Below are 14,180 nucleotides of genomic sequence, written 5' to 3'. Positions count from 1 at the left end.
TTTAAAGTAAGATGCTTAGACTCCATTACTACTGTTAAACCACAACGTTAAAAATATTATTATTTTTTGGTTTGTTTGGTTTTTGAAAAATTAAGGTAGCATAGAAAATTTACATTTTGCTATTAAATTATAAATAAAAATAATATTAACCTTTTGCCAGGTTGTTGAGTTAAACTCTTTCTTTTCTACTATGTAGTTGGTAACTGGAGCTCCACCGTTATCCAATGGTGGATGCCAGAACAGTGTCAATGAATCTCCGTTTAATTCATCAGCATAAAAGTGTTCCGGAGGCATAGGTCGGTCTAAAACTCTCACGTGTAACGTAGCCGTATCAAATCCAGACTGGTTTCGTAGCTGTAATCTGTATTGACCTGCATCTGTTCGTCTTGAGTTTTTAATAACCAAGCTTACAGAATTGCTCGTCAACTGGAATCAATACCAATTTCAATCATTAGAATGCATTTATGTATTATGTATAGTAGTAAATTATAAATATTATATTATATACATATATTACCTGTATATGTACTCTAGGATCTGTATCATTTATAATTTGATCATTATTGAACCAAGTGGCTGTGGGTAAGGGGAATCCAATGTATGGTATATGAATAGAAAAATCATCACCAGCTTTCACTGTAATATCCCTTACACCGGACAAATCCAAACAGGGCTTATTAGGTTGTTCTTCGACTAAAACATTTACACTTGGTCGACTGGGTTTTGATCTTCCTGCCTCATTTACAGCCATAACTCGCCATTGATATTCATCACCTTCTTTTAAGTTTCCAACCTGTTGTATTCAAATTGGACATTTTATCATGGTATTTGTTTTAGAAATAAATGAAAAATTAATGTTACCGTGCATAATGTAGAATAAATAGTTGAGCATATTACTTCCGACCAATCGGATTCACCCTTCTTCTTTTGTTCTAAAACATATTCTTTTATTTTTGCACCACCGTCAAACCTTGGTGGTCTCCAAGATAATACTACACTATCTTTGGTAATTCTATCTGGTTTTGGTGCTTCTGGAGCTTCTGGTACTTCTACAATGATAAACAATGCATTAATAAAATAAAACATATGACGATAGGCGTATATATATTTGTACTTACTCTTTTGTTCTTTAGCCGTAACTGGATTACTAGGCTTACTAGGTTTACCTGTGCCGGCTTCGTTTACCGCAAGTACGCGGAACTCATAACGGTTACCTTCCCTAAGGTCTTGAGCAGTGAAATTGGTATTAGAAGTTGGGAAATTATTACATTTCACCCAATCACCGCCCCTTTCTCTCTTCTGAACAATATAACCTAACCAAATTAAAAAAAAAACTTAGTACAATAAATACAAATAAATATCGGATGCTATTTTACCAGTGATTGGTCTTCCACCGGTGTTAATTGGTGGAGTCCAGCTGAGACTACAGCTGTTTGGACTGTAATTGGTTACTTCAGGTTGTCCCGGAGCATCGGGTGGATCGAATGGACTCTTGGCTGTAATTGGACTTCCTTCCAAAGGTTCCGAAACACCGTACATGTTTTCAGCCTTTACTTTGAACACATATCGTTTTCCTTCACTCAGACCTTTAACTGTAAATGTAGTGTTTGGACAGAAACCAGGAACAACCTTCCAACTATCCATTCCAAACTCGGACATTTCAATGATATATCCTACGACATTAAATTATATGAACGTAATTTAAGATATTTAAACAATTTTAACAAATAACAATATACCCGTTATGTCGTTTCCTCCGTCATCTTCAGGAGGTCTCCAAGCAAGTGTAACAGTATCATGTGTGGCGCCTGGGTACTGCAAAGGTCCCGTCGGTGCACTTGGACAACTCACCACTGATACGTATATATCCGCAGAATCTTTTCCAGATGTATTTGATGCGGTGATAGTGTACTTTCCGGCGTCTTTACGAGTAGAATTATCAACTCGTAGTTTAGTCAAGTTACTTCCAGTAACAGACTATAAATAGAATATAAACGTATGGTAAATTAATCATTATTGTGTGCTTAAAAATAATTTTAATTGAACGATTGAAATGTAAATTATCTTACAAGTATACGGTTAGTTTCTGGAGGCTTTTCGCCGTTTATGACCCACTCGATGCGAGGAGTTGGCGCGCCAGAAATCGGTATGCTTATGTTGATTGGCTCCCCAGCTCTAACCTTTATCCGGCCTCCCATTAGGCCATCTAAATGTAGTTTTGGTTTTTCTCTCGTTAATTTTGCTGTGTATACTTCTGATGCATCACTAGGTTTACTAGAACCAGCAGCATTGACTGCACTTATACGATATTCATACTGTTTGCCTTCATGCACGTGAGTATCATCATACTCGGTTGTCTGAAATGGAATATTATAATAATTTAATGAATTATATAATCTGATTTCTCTAAACCATTTACCTTAATTGGTGATCTAGTAATTTTAGCCCACCGACCAGCTGAAGACCTCTCTCTCCTTTCAATGTCGTACCCAACAATCGGTGATCCTCCATTACTCATAGGTGGAGTCCACATTAGTTTAATATGCTCTTGGTCCACTTCCATGGCTTCAGGTTTACCCGGCCTTCCAGGAACATCTAATGACAATGTGATTGTTTCAAAAATTATTCAAATATGATTTATACATATATATAAATATGTATATAATATATATCTTACCGAATTGATTTTTGGCAATTATTGGTTCAGCTGTAGTTAAAGGCTCGGATAATCCTTGTAAATTTTCAGCCCGGACACGGAACTCGTATCTAGTTCCTTCAATAAGTCTTGGAACTGTAGCATAAGTAAACGCTGGGTTTATATATGTTACTGCTGGTACCCAGCCTCCTCCATGAGTTAAATCTCGTTTTTCAATAACATAAGCTCTGAAAAATAACATGAATATTGAACTTAGGAAGTCATAATGATAATTGATATACTAATATATACACGATCTATACATATTACACATTATTGACCTCTAAGCTAATTTTCACTCCGTCCTACTATATCAATGCTTAAGAACAGAATAGAGCAAGAGGAAAAGAAGATAAGAGAAAACATCATGGATGATGATGATCATTAGGTATATACTATATTTTTTTACCGTAATAATTGCCTAAAAAAAGAACGATAGACGCAATTGTATTTAAAAATGTTTATTCAACTAGATTCACTTTTCTATTTGAAAAGATTCTGATGTCAATAATCAGAGCATTCTTACTACCTCAAATGTTGATGACAGACAAAAAAAAACACATCTCAATGTAAAAAAATACATTTATCCCTACACTCAGAATCTAAAATCTAAAAGTATAATATTAACTGTAGAAAATAAGTGAAAAGTTAAGACACTGAACATTTAAAAAAAATTAGCCTCCGCTTAGGGCAACAACCCGCTATATCCTCACTATACGGACCCGGCGCAGTCCATTAGTTTTTAGATCTATGGTATAAATAATTTGATTTCTGAACTTACGTAATTTCACTTCCACCGTTATCTTTTGGTGCTTTCCAAGATAGCGTTACCGAACCGGCAGTAATATCTTCGTATGTAAGTGGTCCATCTGGTGGCCCAGGTCTGTCTGCAATTGTTAAATTTAATTAAATCAGAATTAGAATACCAGAAAATATATGAAAATCAAATTAACATAACATTATTATATTATAGAAAAATATCATTTTCATACCTAATACGGTAACATTAAACGATCCTTCGTCAGTTCCAGAACTGTTTTTGAGCATTAAATTATACGTTCCAGAGTCCACTCGTTTTGAATTTACTCTGTTCATGATTGTGTGGTATCCAATAGAAGTTATAGTTGTTCTGTTATCTGGTTTAAGTTCTGATCCATTTACCGTCCATGTTACTTCTGGTGGTGGTTCCCCAATAAAATCTATATCTACGTGTAGAACTGTTCCAGCTCTTATGAAAATGTCTTTTAATGGAGTCTTTATTTTTGGTTTCACTAAAAAAATAAACATGCATAAATATATTTATTATTCAATTTATGTTTTTTTTTTTTTTTATTGAACTATTTCATAGAGTATCTTACAATATCTGTTATTCACGACAATTGGATCTGAAGGATCACTAGGAGGACTAGGTCCAGCTTTATTAGTTGCAATAACTCTAAATTCATATTCCTGTCCTTTGGTTAAATCTGGAATGATTGCCTAAAATTCCAAAATTTCGTTAAGATATATATTCATATACAATTTTATTTTTGAATTTTTGACTTCTTACCTTAGTTTCTTTGCCTGGCACCGTTACGGCATTTACCCAATACGGGCTTCCTCTTTCTTTCTTTTGTATTGAGAATTCAGTGACTGGTGATCCACCATCGGTTTTTGGTTGCTCCCATTGTAGCTCAACAAAGTTTTCATCCCAATCCGTAACCACTGGTTTCTCGGGTGCATCAGGTTCATCTGTATCAATACATTTTCATTAAAACATGATCGTAGAAAATTATATTTATGTACCATACCGAATTCGTTTCTAGCTATTATCGATTTATCAGTTTCCAAAACGTCTGATTCACCAATACTGTTTACAGCTTTGACTCTAAACAAATATTCGCGTTTGTGAATCAATCGTATAACATCATGATATAATGATGTTGTCATTCCAGCATCGGACCACGTTCCTCTGGAAATGTCCATTTTTTCAATAACGTAATGTAAAATTGGAGCACCACCGTCGTCAAGAGGTATTTTCCATGTTAATCGACATCCATCTTTTCTGACATTAGAAACGTCTAATGGACCTTCAGGAGGTGATGGACGATCTACACAAATAAATACACATAAGTGGATTATTACAAAAATCGTAAATAAGTATAAAAAAGGTTTGTATATACTGAAAAGCTATATTTATTTTACCTAATACGGTAACATGGGCAGAAGCTGAACATTTTCCCAAGTTATTTTCTAATGTTAGTGTGTAACGGCCAGTGTCATTCCGTACTGAAAATGGTATTTCAAATATAACTTGACTGTTATAAATTTGTATATCCACTCTAGATCCACTATCAATTGGTGATTCATTAACACTCCATTTCACTGTTGGTCTAGGAGCTGCCTCAATTGGAACAGTGTAATTTATCTTATTACCAGCACGTACAATCAGATCAGGCAAGAATGTAGTATCTATTACTGGTTCAACTAAAATCAAGAAAATATTAAGATTATAGTTAAGAAAATATGAATGAATTGAATATTGCCTATATCTATTAAGAATAAAAACAAATTACTTACGGAATTTCGGTTTACATGTTATTACTTCAGATGCATCACTGGGGTCTCCTGGGCCACCTTTATTTACAGCTATAACTCGGAATTCATATTCATGGCCTTCAGTAAGATCCGGGACTGAAGCCTTGGTTTTATTTCCATTTACTGTCGCAGCTTTCTCCCAAGGACTAAATTTAAACAAAATAAATTTCAAATATTTATGAACAAAAAAAATTAATACACATTAATTTTCAGTGCACACGTGCAAAACTATATTTACCCATATTTTTCTCGTTTTTCGATAACGTAAGATAATATTTCAGACCCACCATCCTTCTTTGGTGGAGTCCATTGGAGATCAACAAAGTTTCTTCCCCAATCTATATTTTATTAAATGTATTTAATTAGTAGTATTATATTAATATTGTAAACAAAATATTTCTAGTTTTACCAGTTGCTTGAGGTGTGCCTGGTTTATCTGGCTTTCCGTACGGGTCTTTGGCTGTTATACTATCAAATGTAGTTAACGGCAAAGACTCACCGATTTTGTTCACAGCTTTAACTCTGAAGTTATAGTTGTGACCTTCGATCAAATGATCAATCCTAAAAAAATAGGCAATGAAGACAAACATGTTTTTATGTTGATATAACACAATGTTAAATATTATAAATGAAACTATACCTCATTGTTGTACCAGCAGCGTCACCAACTGGAACCCATCTTAATGTATCAGTATCCATTTTTTCAACTATGTAGTGTGTGACTTCTGATCCACCATCATCTTTTGGTGGATTCCATTTTAACACACATGAACTTTTTGTTACATCAGTTGGATGTAAAGGCCCCTCAGGTGGTTGTGGTACATCTATAACATTTAAACATATTATAAATTTAATCAATGTTATAAAATTTAAAACATATAACAATTATAAAGTACCTATAACTGTAACTTTGACTGCAGCTTTGTCCATTCCATGAATATTTTTTGCTACCAAGTAATAAATTCCGTCATCAGAACGCTTGGCATCAATAACTTTCAGTTTTGTCGAGTGATCTTGATTTATTATATTAATGCTCTCAGTTTTTATTAGCACATCTCCTCTAAGAGACCATTCTTTAGTTGGAGGAGGTTCTCCAGACACTTTAACATCAAATTCAAACATGTTTCCAGCCCGAACTTTGATGTCTGAGAGAGTGTTCCTATCAATATGTGGGGCCACTGAAATAAATTTGTTTAATAAATACAAAATATTTTATATATACATTATGAGGTAAAAGGTCGCACCGCGGCAGCGTAAACAACTGTCCCGATGCCGATGCTAGTGGGAAAAGAGTCGTTGTGAGTACTCTGGATAACGGATCCTTAAATCTCATTACGCGGGTCGATGGGAAAGCCCTACTGAAAACCCGACTTAGCTAACGCCCAAACGGTATCAGTGCCCATCGAGCTTTGTGGCGGGCGTCCGGCCGACGCGGTTATACGAAACCCACCGATCTATCTCGAACGAGAGCAGCCGGGCGCCAGGGCGCCCTGACGTAACCCGTCGGAGGGATGTTTCCGCGTCACCCAAAGGCGTGAAGGAGCCGCCCTCGCGACATATGGCTAAAGGTGTAAAAACCCCCGAGGGAATGGTCTTATAACTCCCCGTCACACAGTGGTTAGTAATATACATTATGAGGATTAAAGTATGCATAATTTTGTAATATCATATGTCACTTACACTTTTTGAGTCTAGCAAGGTGAGGTAATGTTGGTTCACTTGCTTCACCTGGTCCAGCTTTATTTACTGCGCGCACTCTAAACTCATACTGATTACCTTCAGTTAAACCGGGAACAGTTCCACTGTTTACATCTCCAACTACTTCAGCAGCCTTAACCCATGTTGGACTGTAAAAAAACATTATATTCAAAAAATAGAATTGCTTGTAACATTTGATACATTGTAAGATATCTACAATATACACGTATACCTATATATTATTTATGACAAAATCTAAATAACGACAATTTGTTTTAAAATTATGAAATACCTAGTGTTTTTTATGTATATTAATTATTATATTTATTGATTATAAAATAAATAAAAAAGTTTATGAAAAATTTAATTATTATTAACTTTCAAATAAAATTACAATAATGTTATAAGTAACTAAAATTGATCAATTAAAAATGTAATATGATTACACTGAAATATTATTAAGGTAGCTGATTTATATTTTTATTCATAGAAAAGTAAGTTTAATTTAGTATTGTTATTATGATAATTTCATATTTTATTAAATTGGTTGTTGATTGGGAATTCATTATTATTCTCAAAAAAATTTCAAGAATTGTACTTATATAACATTCATAGATACATTAATATTTTAATAATAATTATACTTATGATTTATGTTGATAAGAAATATACTTACATTATTTTAATCTTATTTATATTGTATTAAAATTATTTTAATATTTTCACTTCAAAGAAATGCTTAGAAATATTTTACCTGAATTTATCTTTTTTTTCAATTATATATCCAGTTATTGGTGATCCCCCGTCAATCTTGGGTCTATCCCAACCAAGTTCAACGAAATCGCTGTCAAAATCTTTAATAATTGGATTGGATGGTCTACTGGGAGTATCTAAAATAAATAAAAAAAATGGATTAAAATTATAATATTTAGCTAATTTAACTAAGTCATCAAGAAATTACCAAATGGATTCTTAGCTTCAATGCTTTGGTTAGCTGTTAGTGGGTCTGATTTGCCTTGCTTATTTACTGCCTTTACTCTGAATTTATATTTATGTCCGGGTATCAGGTCATTAACATCAAAGTTAGTAACCGGACCATCAGTTTCTCCAGCAGGTACCCAGCGACCCAAAGCTTCGTCTAACTTTTCTATGATATAATTTTCGATTGGTTGACCTCCGTTATCTTCTGGTGGTTTCCAACTTAATTTGCATCCTTCACCATGTACATCGGACACTTTAAGTGGTCCTTCTGGTGCACTTGGTTTATCTATAATAAGAAAACCCATATAATTAGAATTTTAAAATTTACTTTCTACATTTTAGAATATTTACAAATAAAAGACAAATTTTAGCGTGAATTTTATTTAGATTATAGTTTTGGTGATATTTTTTTAATGTTTAATATCTTAAAATGTTTACCTAAAACGGTTACTTCAGCGTACGCTGTGTCTTTGCCATTTATATTTTCAGCTGTTAAAGTATAGGTTCCTGAATCTTCTCTTGTTGCCATACGAATAATTAGTTTTGTATTATAATCAACGTGTGTTTGTTTTACACCATCACCTACTCGTATATCTTTGTGATTTTTCAACCAATTTGTTTTTGGTACCGGTTCACCTGTTACCTATGGATATTTAAACATATTATAATTGCATTTAGTTAAATATAAAAATAAATATATCAAATTTGATTTAAGGATAAGACAGCGTTCATTTATAGTTTAATTTGCTTAGAAAAACTATATTTATAAACAAACAACTTACTTTTATGTCAAAACTAATAGTTTGTCCAGCTTTTATTTTGATGTCAATCAAGTTTGTACGATCAATATGTGGTGCCATATTACGTGGCTTAGTTACAATGGTGTTAGTTGGATCACTTGCTTCACCCGGACCTGCTGCATTTATTGCTTTTACTTGGAATACATATGATTCACCTTCAACTAGATTTGGTACTGTTGCTGTTGTTTTATCAGCAGGTACTGTCAATGCTTTTTCCCATGTTCCTGATTTATCCTTGACCTCAATTAAATATCCTGTAATGGGAGATCCGCCATCCTCCTTTGGTGGTATCCATTTTAAGTCTACGAAATTCTTGTCCCAATCTGTCACTTCCAAGTTACCTGGTTTACCTGGCTCATCTAAAAAATTGATACTCAATAAAATATGTTTAAAATTATAAAATATAATATTTTTATGACTGTATTACCAAAAGGATTTTTAGCGACAATCGATTCTACAGTTTGGAGTGGTTCAGATTCGCCTTCTGCATTTACAGCTGTAACGCGGAATTTATATTCTTTACCCGGTGTCAGACCAGTTACCGTCAAAGCTGTAAAAAGATAATTGTTAAAACAAAATTGTTTAATATTTTAATATGTATTCCAATCAAACCAGTTTCTGGTGATCGTCCACATGGTATCCAACTGCCTTTTTGAGTATCGAACTTTTCCACTAAATAATATTCAATAGGAGTTCCTCCATCATCTTCTGGTCTTTTCCAATTTAATTTACAACCTTCTTTGTGTATATCAGAAACCTTAAATAAGATTGTAAAAAAAAATAAAACATTTCGATTCAAATATTTGTGTATTGATTTGATTTATTACTTGAAGTGGTCCAACCGGTGGCGTTGGCTTGTCTGTAACTGTGACATTTATAATAGCAGTATCTTTTCCAGAACTATTTACAGCACTAACGGTGTATTGACCACTGTTATTACGGCCAACTGGTCTAATAACTAATTTCGTATAATAGTCTACGATTTCAATATTAACATGAGGTTCGGATCTACAAAATACAAATTATAAAATAATTATCAATAATGGTTTACGTAATTAGTTTAATATTTAAAAAATTTACTTTAATGGCATAGCACCACATCTCCAATCAACGTGAGGGGCTGGTTCACCCGTAATCACTGCATCTAATTTTAATGACGATCCAGCTGATAGCTTTACATCCATAAGATTACGTCTATCAATATGAGGAGCCACTAAAATTAAAATTTAACATAATTTATAATTATTTAACTAGATGAATAATTTTAATGTACAGTGTATTTATTATTAAACATATTATATATGTACTTACAGTAACGTGGTTTGGCTATAAAACTAGCGCATGGCCTACTAGGCTCACTTTGGCCAGCTTTGTTTACGGCAATAACGCGGAATTGATATTCGTTACCTTCGACCAAACCATTGACAATTCCTTGAGGTTGTTCATTGATGGTTTCACCAGCTCTTTCCCACACGCCACTAATAAATAATTTAAAAAATATATGAATATATTATGTTCTGAATAATATTAATATAATTTCAATTAGTTACCTATATTTATCTTTTTTTTCGATGATATAATGTGTAATTGGTGTACCACCATCACTAAATGGTTTTTTCCATACTAAGTCAGCATGATTTTGACTCCAATCGTTAATATCAGGGGCACCAGGTGCTTCGGGGTTTGCTGGATTAAAAATATTAATTTTATATTAACATAATTATAATTTAAATTAAGATTATATTTTATTTGATTACAATCGTAATTTTAATTATTAATTATATTTTAGCCTAATCCTTACTGAATGGATCTTTGGCGACAATTGAAGATAATGTTTCAAGAGGTTCCGATTCGCCTTGACTATTTAATGCCTTAACACGGAAATTGTACTCATGTCCTGGTATTAAACCAGTGACTTGCATTTCTGGATCTTTAGTACGTCCTACTGGTAGCCAAACTCCATTATCTGGATCGAACTTTTCTACCAGGTATCCCTCTAGTGGTTCACCACCATCATCTTTCGGTTTTTTCCATTTCAAAGTACATCCGTCTTTGTGTATATCTGAGACTTCTAATGGTCCCTCAGGTTTGGTTGGTTTGGCTGTAGAATTATATAAATTAATATTAATTTTTTTGTATCAAAAGAAATGTTTCTAAATAATATTTGACTTACAAATAACCGTCACTTCAACTTCTTCCTCGTCTTCACCATATTTATTAGAGGCTACTATTTTATAAATTCCTGTATCACTACGCATTGGGTTTGAGTGATAAAATCGGCTATTATACGGAATATTATCAATTTGGTACATGCTATTAGTAGAAATAATAACATTATTGAATGACCAAGTTACATCTGGTGCTGGTTCTCCCGATACTTTTACGTCGTATAAAATTGGTTCACCTTCCCGGATTGTTATAGATTTGAGATTACGACGGTCTATTTTTGGTGCCACTATGAAAAAATAAATGGAATAATCAATGAACGTTCATTTTTTGTGAAATATTAATAAAAAAATACATACACTTTCTTGGTTTTGGAATTATTGATTCACTTGGTGGACTTGGATCACCTTGACCAGCTTTGTTTACTGCTCGAATTCTAAATTCATATTCGATTCCTTCTTCCAAATCTTCAGCTCGGCCTTTGGTTACTGGTTCTTTCATTTCTCCAGCTTTAATCCACCGTGAAGTACCCTTTTCACGTTTTTCAATTACGTAACCTGTGATTGGAGATCCTCCGTCATTAATAGGAGGTTCCCATTCTAAATCAACAAAATCTTTATCCCAATCAACGATCTTAGGTGCAGTTGTTGCACTCGGTTCATCTAAAAACACAAGGTATACAATTATAATTTACATTTTGATATTAAATTGTTTTATATTATCATACCAAATGGATTTTTAGCTATAATTGAATGGTCGGCTACCAGCGGTTCAGATTCTCCTTCAGAGTTTACAGCAGATACACGGAACGTATATTCTTGACCCGGTATCAAGTTAGATACAGTTAAGTTTGGCTCCTTGCATCTTCCTGCTGGTACCCAACGTCCTACAACACAAAATTAAAAAACAATAAGTTTTTCGGTTATTCAGATTGTTTACTATGTTACTTTATTTACCTGTTTCAGCGTCCATTTTTTCGACCAAATAATGGCTCAAAGGAACACCACCATCATCTTCTGGTGGATTCCATTTTAATGAAGCACCTTCTTTGTGTACATCAGATATTTTTATTGGTCCCTCAGGTTTTCCGGGCTTATCTAAAATAAAAATAAAAATATTTGATGCATTTATTCATACATTTAATATTTCATACACTTGGCCATACCTAGTACAGTGATGTCAAATGTTGCTTCATCTTTGCCAGAGTCGTTTTCGGCTTTAATTATATATACTCCAGTATGTGATCTTTCAGCAATAGATATTGAAATTTTAGTTCTATAATCTTCGTATTCCACATTAAAGTTTTCTTTACTTTCTAGACGTGCTTTGTTATGATACCATATTTTTGTTGGTGGTGGTTCTCCACTGATCTTTACATCAATTTTAACATGTTGTCCCGCTTTTAAAGTCAAATTCTTGAGCGTGCTTCTGTCAATTACCGGAGCAACTGGCGTATTGTTAAAAAAAATATTATAAGTTTAATTTTTAGATGAGAACTTATACAAATATAATACCATTTCTATCTTTTGTAATCACAGGGTCACTGGGTTCACTCGGCTTACTAAATCCACCTTTGTTGACTGCAATTACACGGAATGTGTATTTCATATTTTCAGCAAGATCCGGTATTCTTCCTTCGCATTTGTTTCCAATTAACTCTACAGCCTTTTGCCATTTAGAGCTAAAAACAGTTTGATTGTTAATTAATTATAATGATTAAGTTGATGTTTGATTAATGTTTTATTGGTATGACTTATAAGTGTATTCAAATGCTTATGGCACGGTCAATAATTTTTGTCATATTCAGACAAAGCTAAATGTGTTGTACAAATTTGTTACACGAACTTTGCATTAAAATGTTAAATTATTTGCGGGGAATATAAATTTGTGGCATTTCTAACAAGGAATTAAGTTATTACTAAGGGATCTATAGTCATAAAGAAATAGTGATATATAAACTCAAAAGCATGACAAAACTGTAAATGATAAGGTAAAATGAAAATATATATAAAAAGTAGGAGAAGTACCAACATCTCATTACACTAGTCCCTAGTCTCTAAATTGTATAATAATAGTAAAATTTCAATATTTATGTAAATTACTTTTCTTTCTTCATTATTTAGAATTTAGTATAGGTAAACTTATCATTTTTAAATCATAAACTGGAAACAATAACTGTTTTATTTAACTGTAGTTTTAACTGTCCACTGTGTTTTAGTGATTTTGCACAATGCTTTATACAAAGTATATCGTTTACCATATTAACTATAGTTCTAAAATACTCGATTAAACACTTTTAACATATAATATACATTATATTATCAACTGGTAAGTTAATTAATCGCACTACAAAACGATTGAAAATTAGTTCTTGTTATGTAACATCAATTATAAATTGAAAGAAAAAAATACTTTTGGTGAATTTTTTAAATAATAGATAAAATTTTACCTATATTGATCTTTTTTTTCAATAATGTATGATGTAACTGGAGCACCATTTTCGTTTGCTGGAGGTGTCCATTTCAAATGTACGCTACTCTTATCCCAGTCCTTAGCATATGGTTTTCCAGGACGGTCAGGTTCATCTATTTTTCGCGAAAAAATTAATATTTTTTAATATGAAAATAATAGCAATACTTACTATACGGGTTCTTTGCTACGATTCCGAAATCTGTTTCCAGTGGTTCTGATTCTCCTTCTGCATTTACTGCTTTTACCCGGAACAAATATTCTTTACCCTCATGTAAACCAGTAACTTCGGCTTCAGGAAGCTTAGAAATGGTAACAGGTACCCATCGTCCCATTTCAGTATCCATACGTTCTACAATATAATGATCAATCGGAACACCTCCGTCATCTTCAGGCTTTTGCCACTTAAGTTCACATCCATCTGCTGTGACTTCCGACACTTTCAGTGGACCTTTAGGTTTGGTAGGAGCAGCTAAAATGATAAAAAAGAAAATAATATATTTATTTAAATAGTTTGATATCCTAATATTCTAAACTCACTGAGAACAACAATCTCAACTTCTGCTTTATCAGTCCCAGAGTCATTCTTTGCAGTAACTGTATAAATTCCTGAATCAGAGCGTTTTGCTTTTTGCAGTATAAATGTAGTTTTATAATCTTCACTTTCTATAGTTAATCTAAATTGAAATAAAAATATAAAATGTATATAGTAAAAGTATAACTAAATTATATTGGTGTTTTCAATACAATAGACTTAAAAAAATTAATTTAATATTTTATGTCAAACACTTTTA

The 14,180-nt window shown here is 32.9% G+C and overlaps 1 protein-coding gene across 20 annotated transcripts in view; it reads right to left on the bottom strand.

Moving 5' to 3' along the window:
* Positions 1-14,180, bottom strand: part of LOC132937237 (twitchin) — a 78,733-nt gene that overhangs the window by 16,562 nt on the left and 47,991 nt on the right. For all 20 annotated transcript variants that reach the window (XM_061004053.1, XM_061004058.1, XM_061004055.1 and 17 more), the window contains 41 exons: positions 13,927-14,063; positions 13,559-13,858; positions 13,367-13,502; positions 12,432-12,598; positions 12,083-12,364; positions 11,874-12,014; positions 11,645-11,803; positions 11,277-11,579; positions 10,925-11,206; positions 10,553-10,852; positions 10,302-10,437; positions 10,063-10,229; positions 9,832-9,964; positions 9,579-9,759; positions 9,364-9,508; positions 9,179-9,301; positions 8,734-9,110; positions 8,390-8,594; positions 7,932-8,237; positions 7,725-7,860; positions 6,953-7,119; positions 6,169-6,450; positions 5,913-6,096; positions 5,682-5,833; positions 5,511-5,610; positions 5,255-5,418; positions 4,880-5,161; positions 4,486-4,785; positions 4,245-4,426; positions 4,054-4,174; positions 3,688-3,966; positions 3,477-3,582; positions 2,678-2,883; positions 2,420-2,595; positions 2,070-2,357; positions 1,740-1,977; positions 1,377-1,673; positions 1,119-1,313; positions 862-1,049; positions 518-793; positions 151-426 (listed from right to left, as the gene is read on the bottom strand). In XM_061004053.1, the coding sequence (XP_060860036.1) occupies positions 151-426; positions 518-793; positions 862-1,049; positions 1,119-1,313; positions 1,377-1,673; positions 1,740-1,977; positions 2,070-2,357; positions 2,420-2,595; positions 2,678-2,883; positions 3,477-3,582; positions 3,688-3,966; positions 4,054-4,174; positions 4,245-4,426; positions 4,486-4,785; positions 4,880-5,161; positions 5,255-5,418; positions 5,511-5,610; positions 5,682-5,833; positions 5,913-6,096; positions 6,169-6,450; positions 6,953-7,119; positions 7,725-7,860; positions 7,932-8,237; positions 8,390-8,594; positions 8,734-9,110; positions 9,179-9,301; positions 9,364-9,508; positions 9,579-9,759; positions 9,832-9,964; positions 10,063-10,229; positions 10,302-10,437; positions 10,553-10,852; positions 10,925-11,206; positions 11,277-11,579; positions 11,645-11,803; positions 11,874-12,014; positions 12,083-12,364; positions 12,432-12,598; positions 13,367-13,502; positions 13,559-13,858; positions 13,927-14,063 (8,575 nt within the window). The remainder of the gene's footprint in view (positions 1-150; positions 427-517; positions 794-861; positions 1,050-1,118; positions 1,314-1,376; positions 1,674-1,739; positions 1,978-2,069; positions 2,358-2,419; positions 2,596-2,677; positions 2,884-3,476; positions 3,583-3,687; positions 3,967-4,053; positions 4,175-4,244; positions 4,427-4,485; positions 4,786-4,879; positions 5,162-5,254; positions 5,419-5,510; positions 5,611-5,681; positions 5,834-5,912; positions 6,097-6,168; positions 6,451-6,952; positions 7,120-7,724; positions 7,861-7,931; positions 8,238-8,389; positions 8,595-8,733; positions 9,111-9,178; positions 9,302-9,363; positions 9,509-9,578; positions 9,760-9,831; positions 9,965-10,062; positions 10,230-10,301; positions 10,438-10,552; positions 10,853-10,924; positions 11,207-11,276; positions 11,580-11,644; positions 11,804-11,873; positions 12,015-12,082; positions 12,365-12,431; positions 12,599-13,366; positions 13,503-13,558; positions 13,859-13,926; positions 14,064-14,180) is intronic.

The sequence above is a fragment of the Metopolophium dirhodum genome, chromosome 1 (genome assembly GCF_019925205.1).
Source record: "Metopolophium dirhodum isolate CAU chromosome 1, ASM1992520v1, whole genome shotgun sequence".
NCBI lineage: Eukaryota > Metazoa > Arthropoda > Insecta > Hemiptera > Aphididae > Metopolophium > Metopolophium dirhodum.
This window is presented reverse-complemented; position numbering and strand designations above follow the sequence as displayed.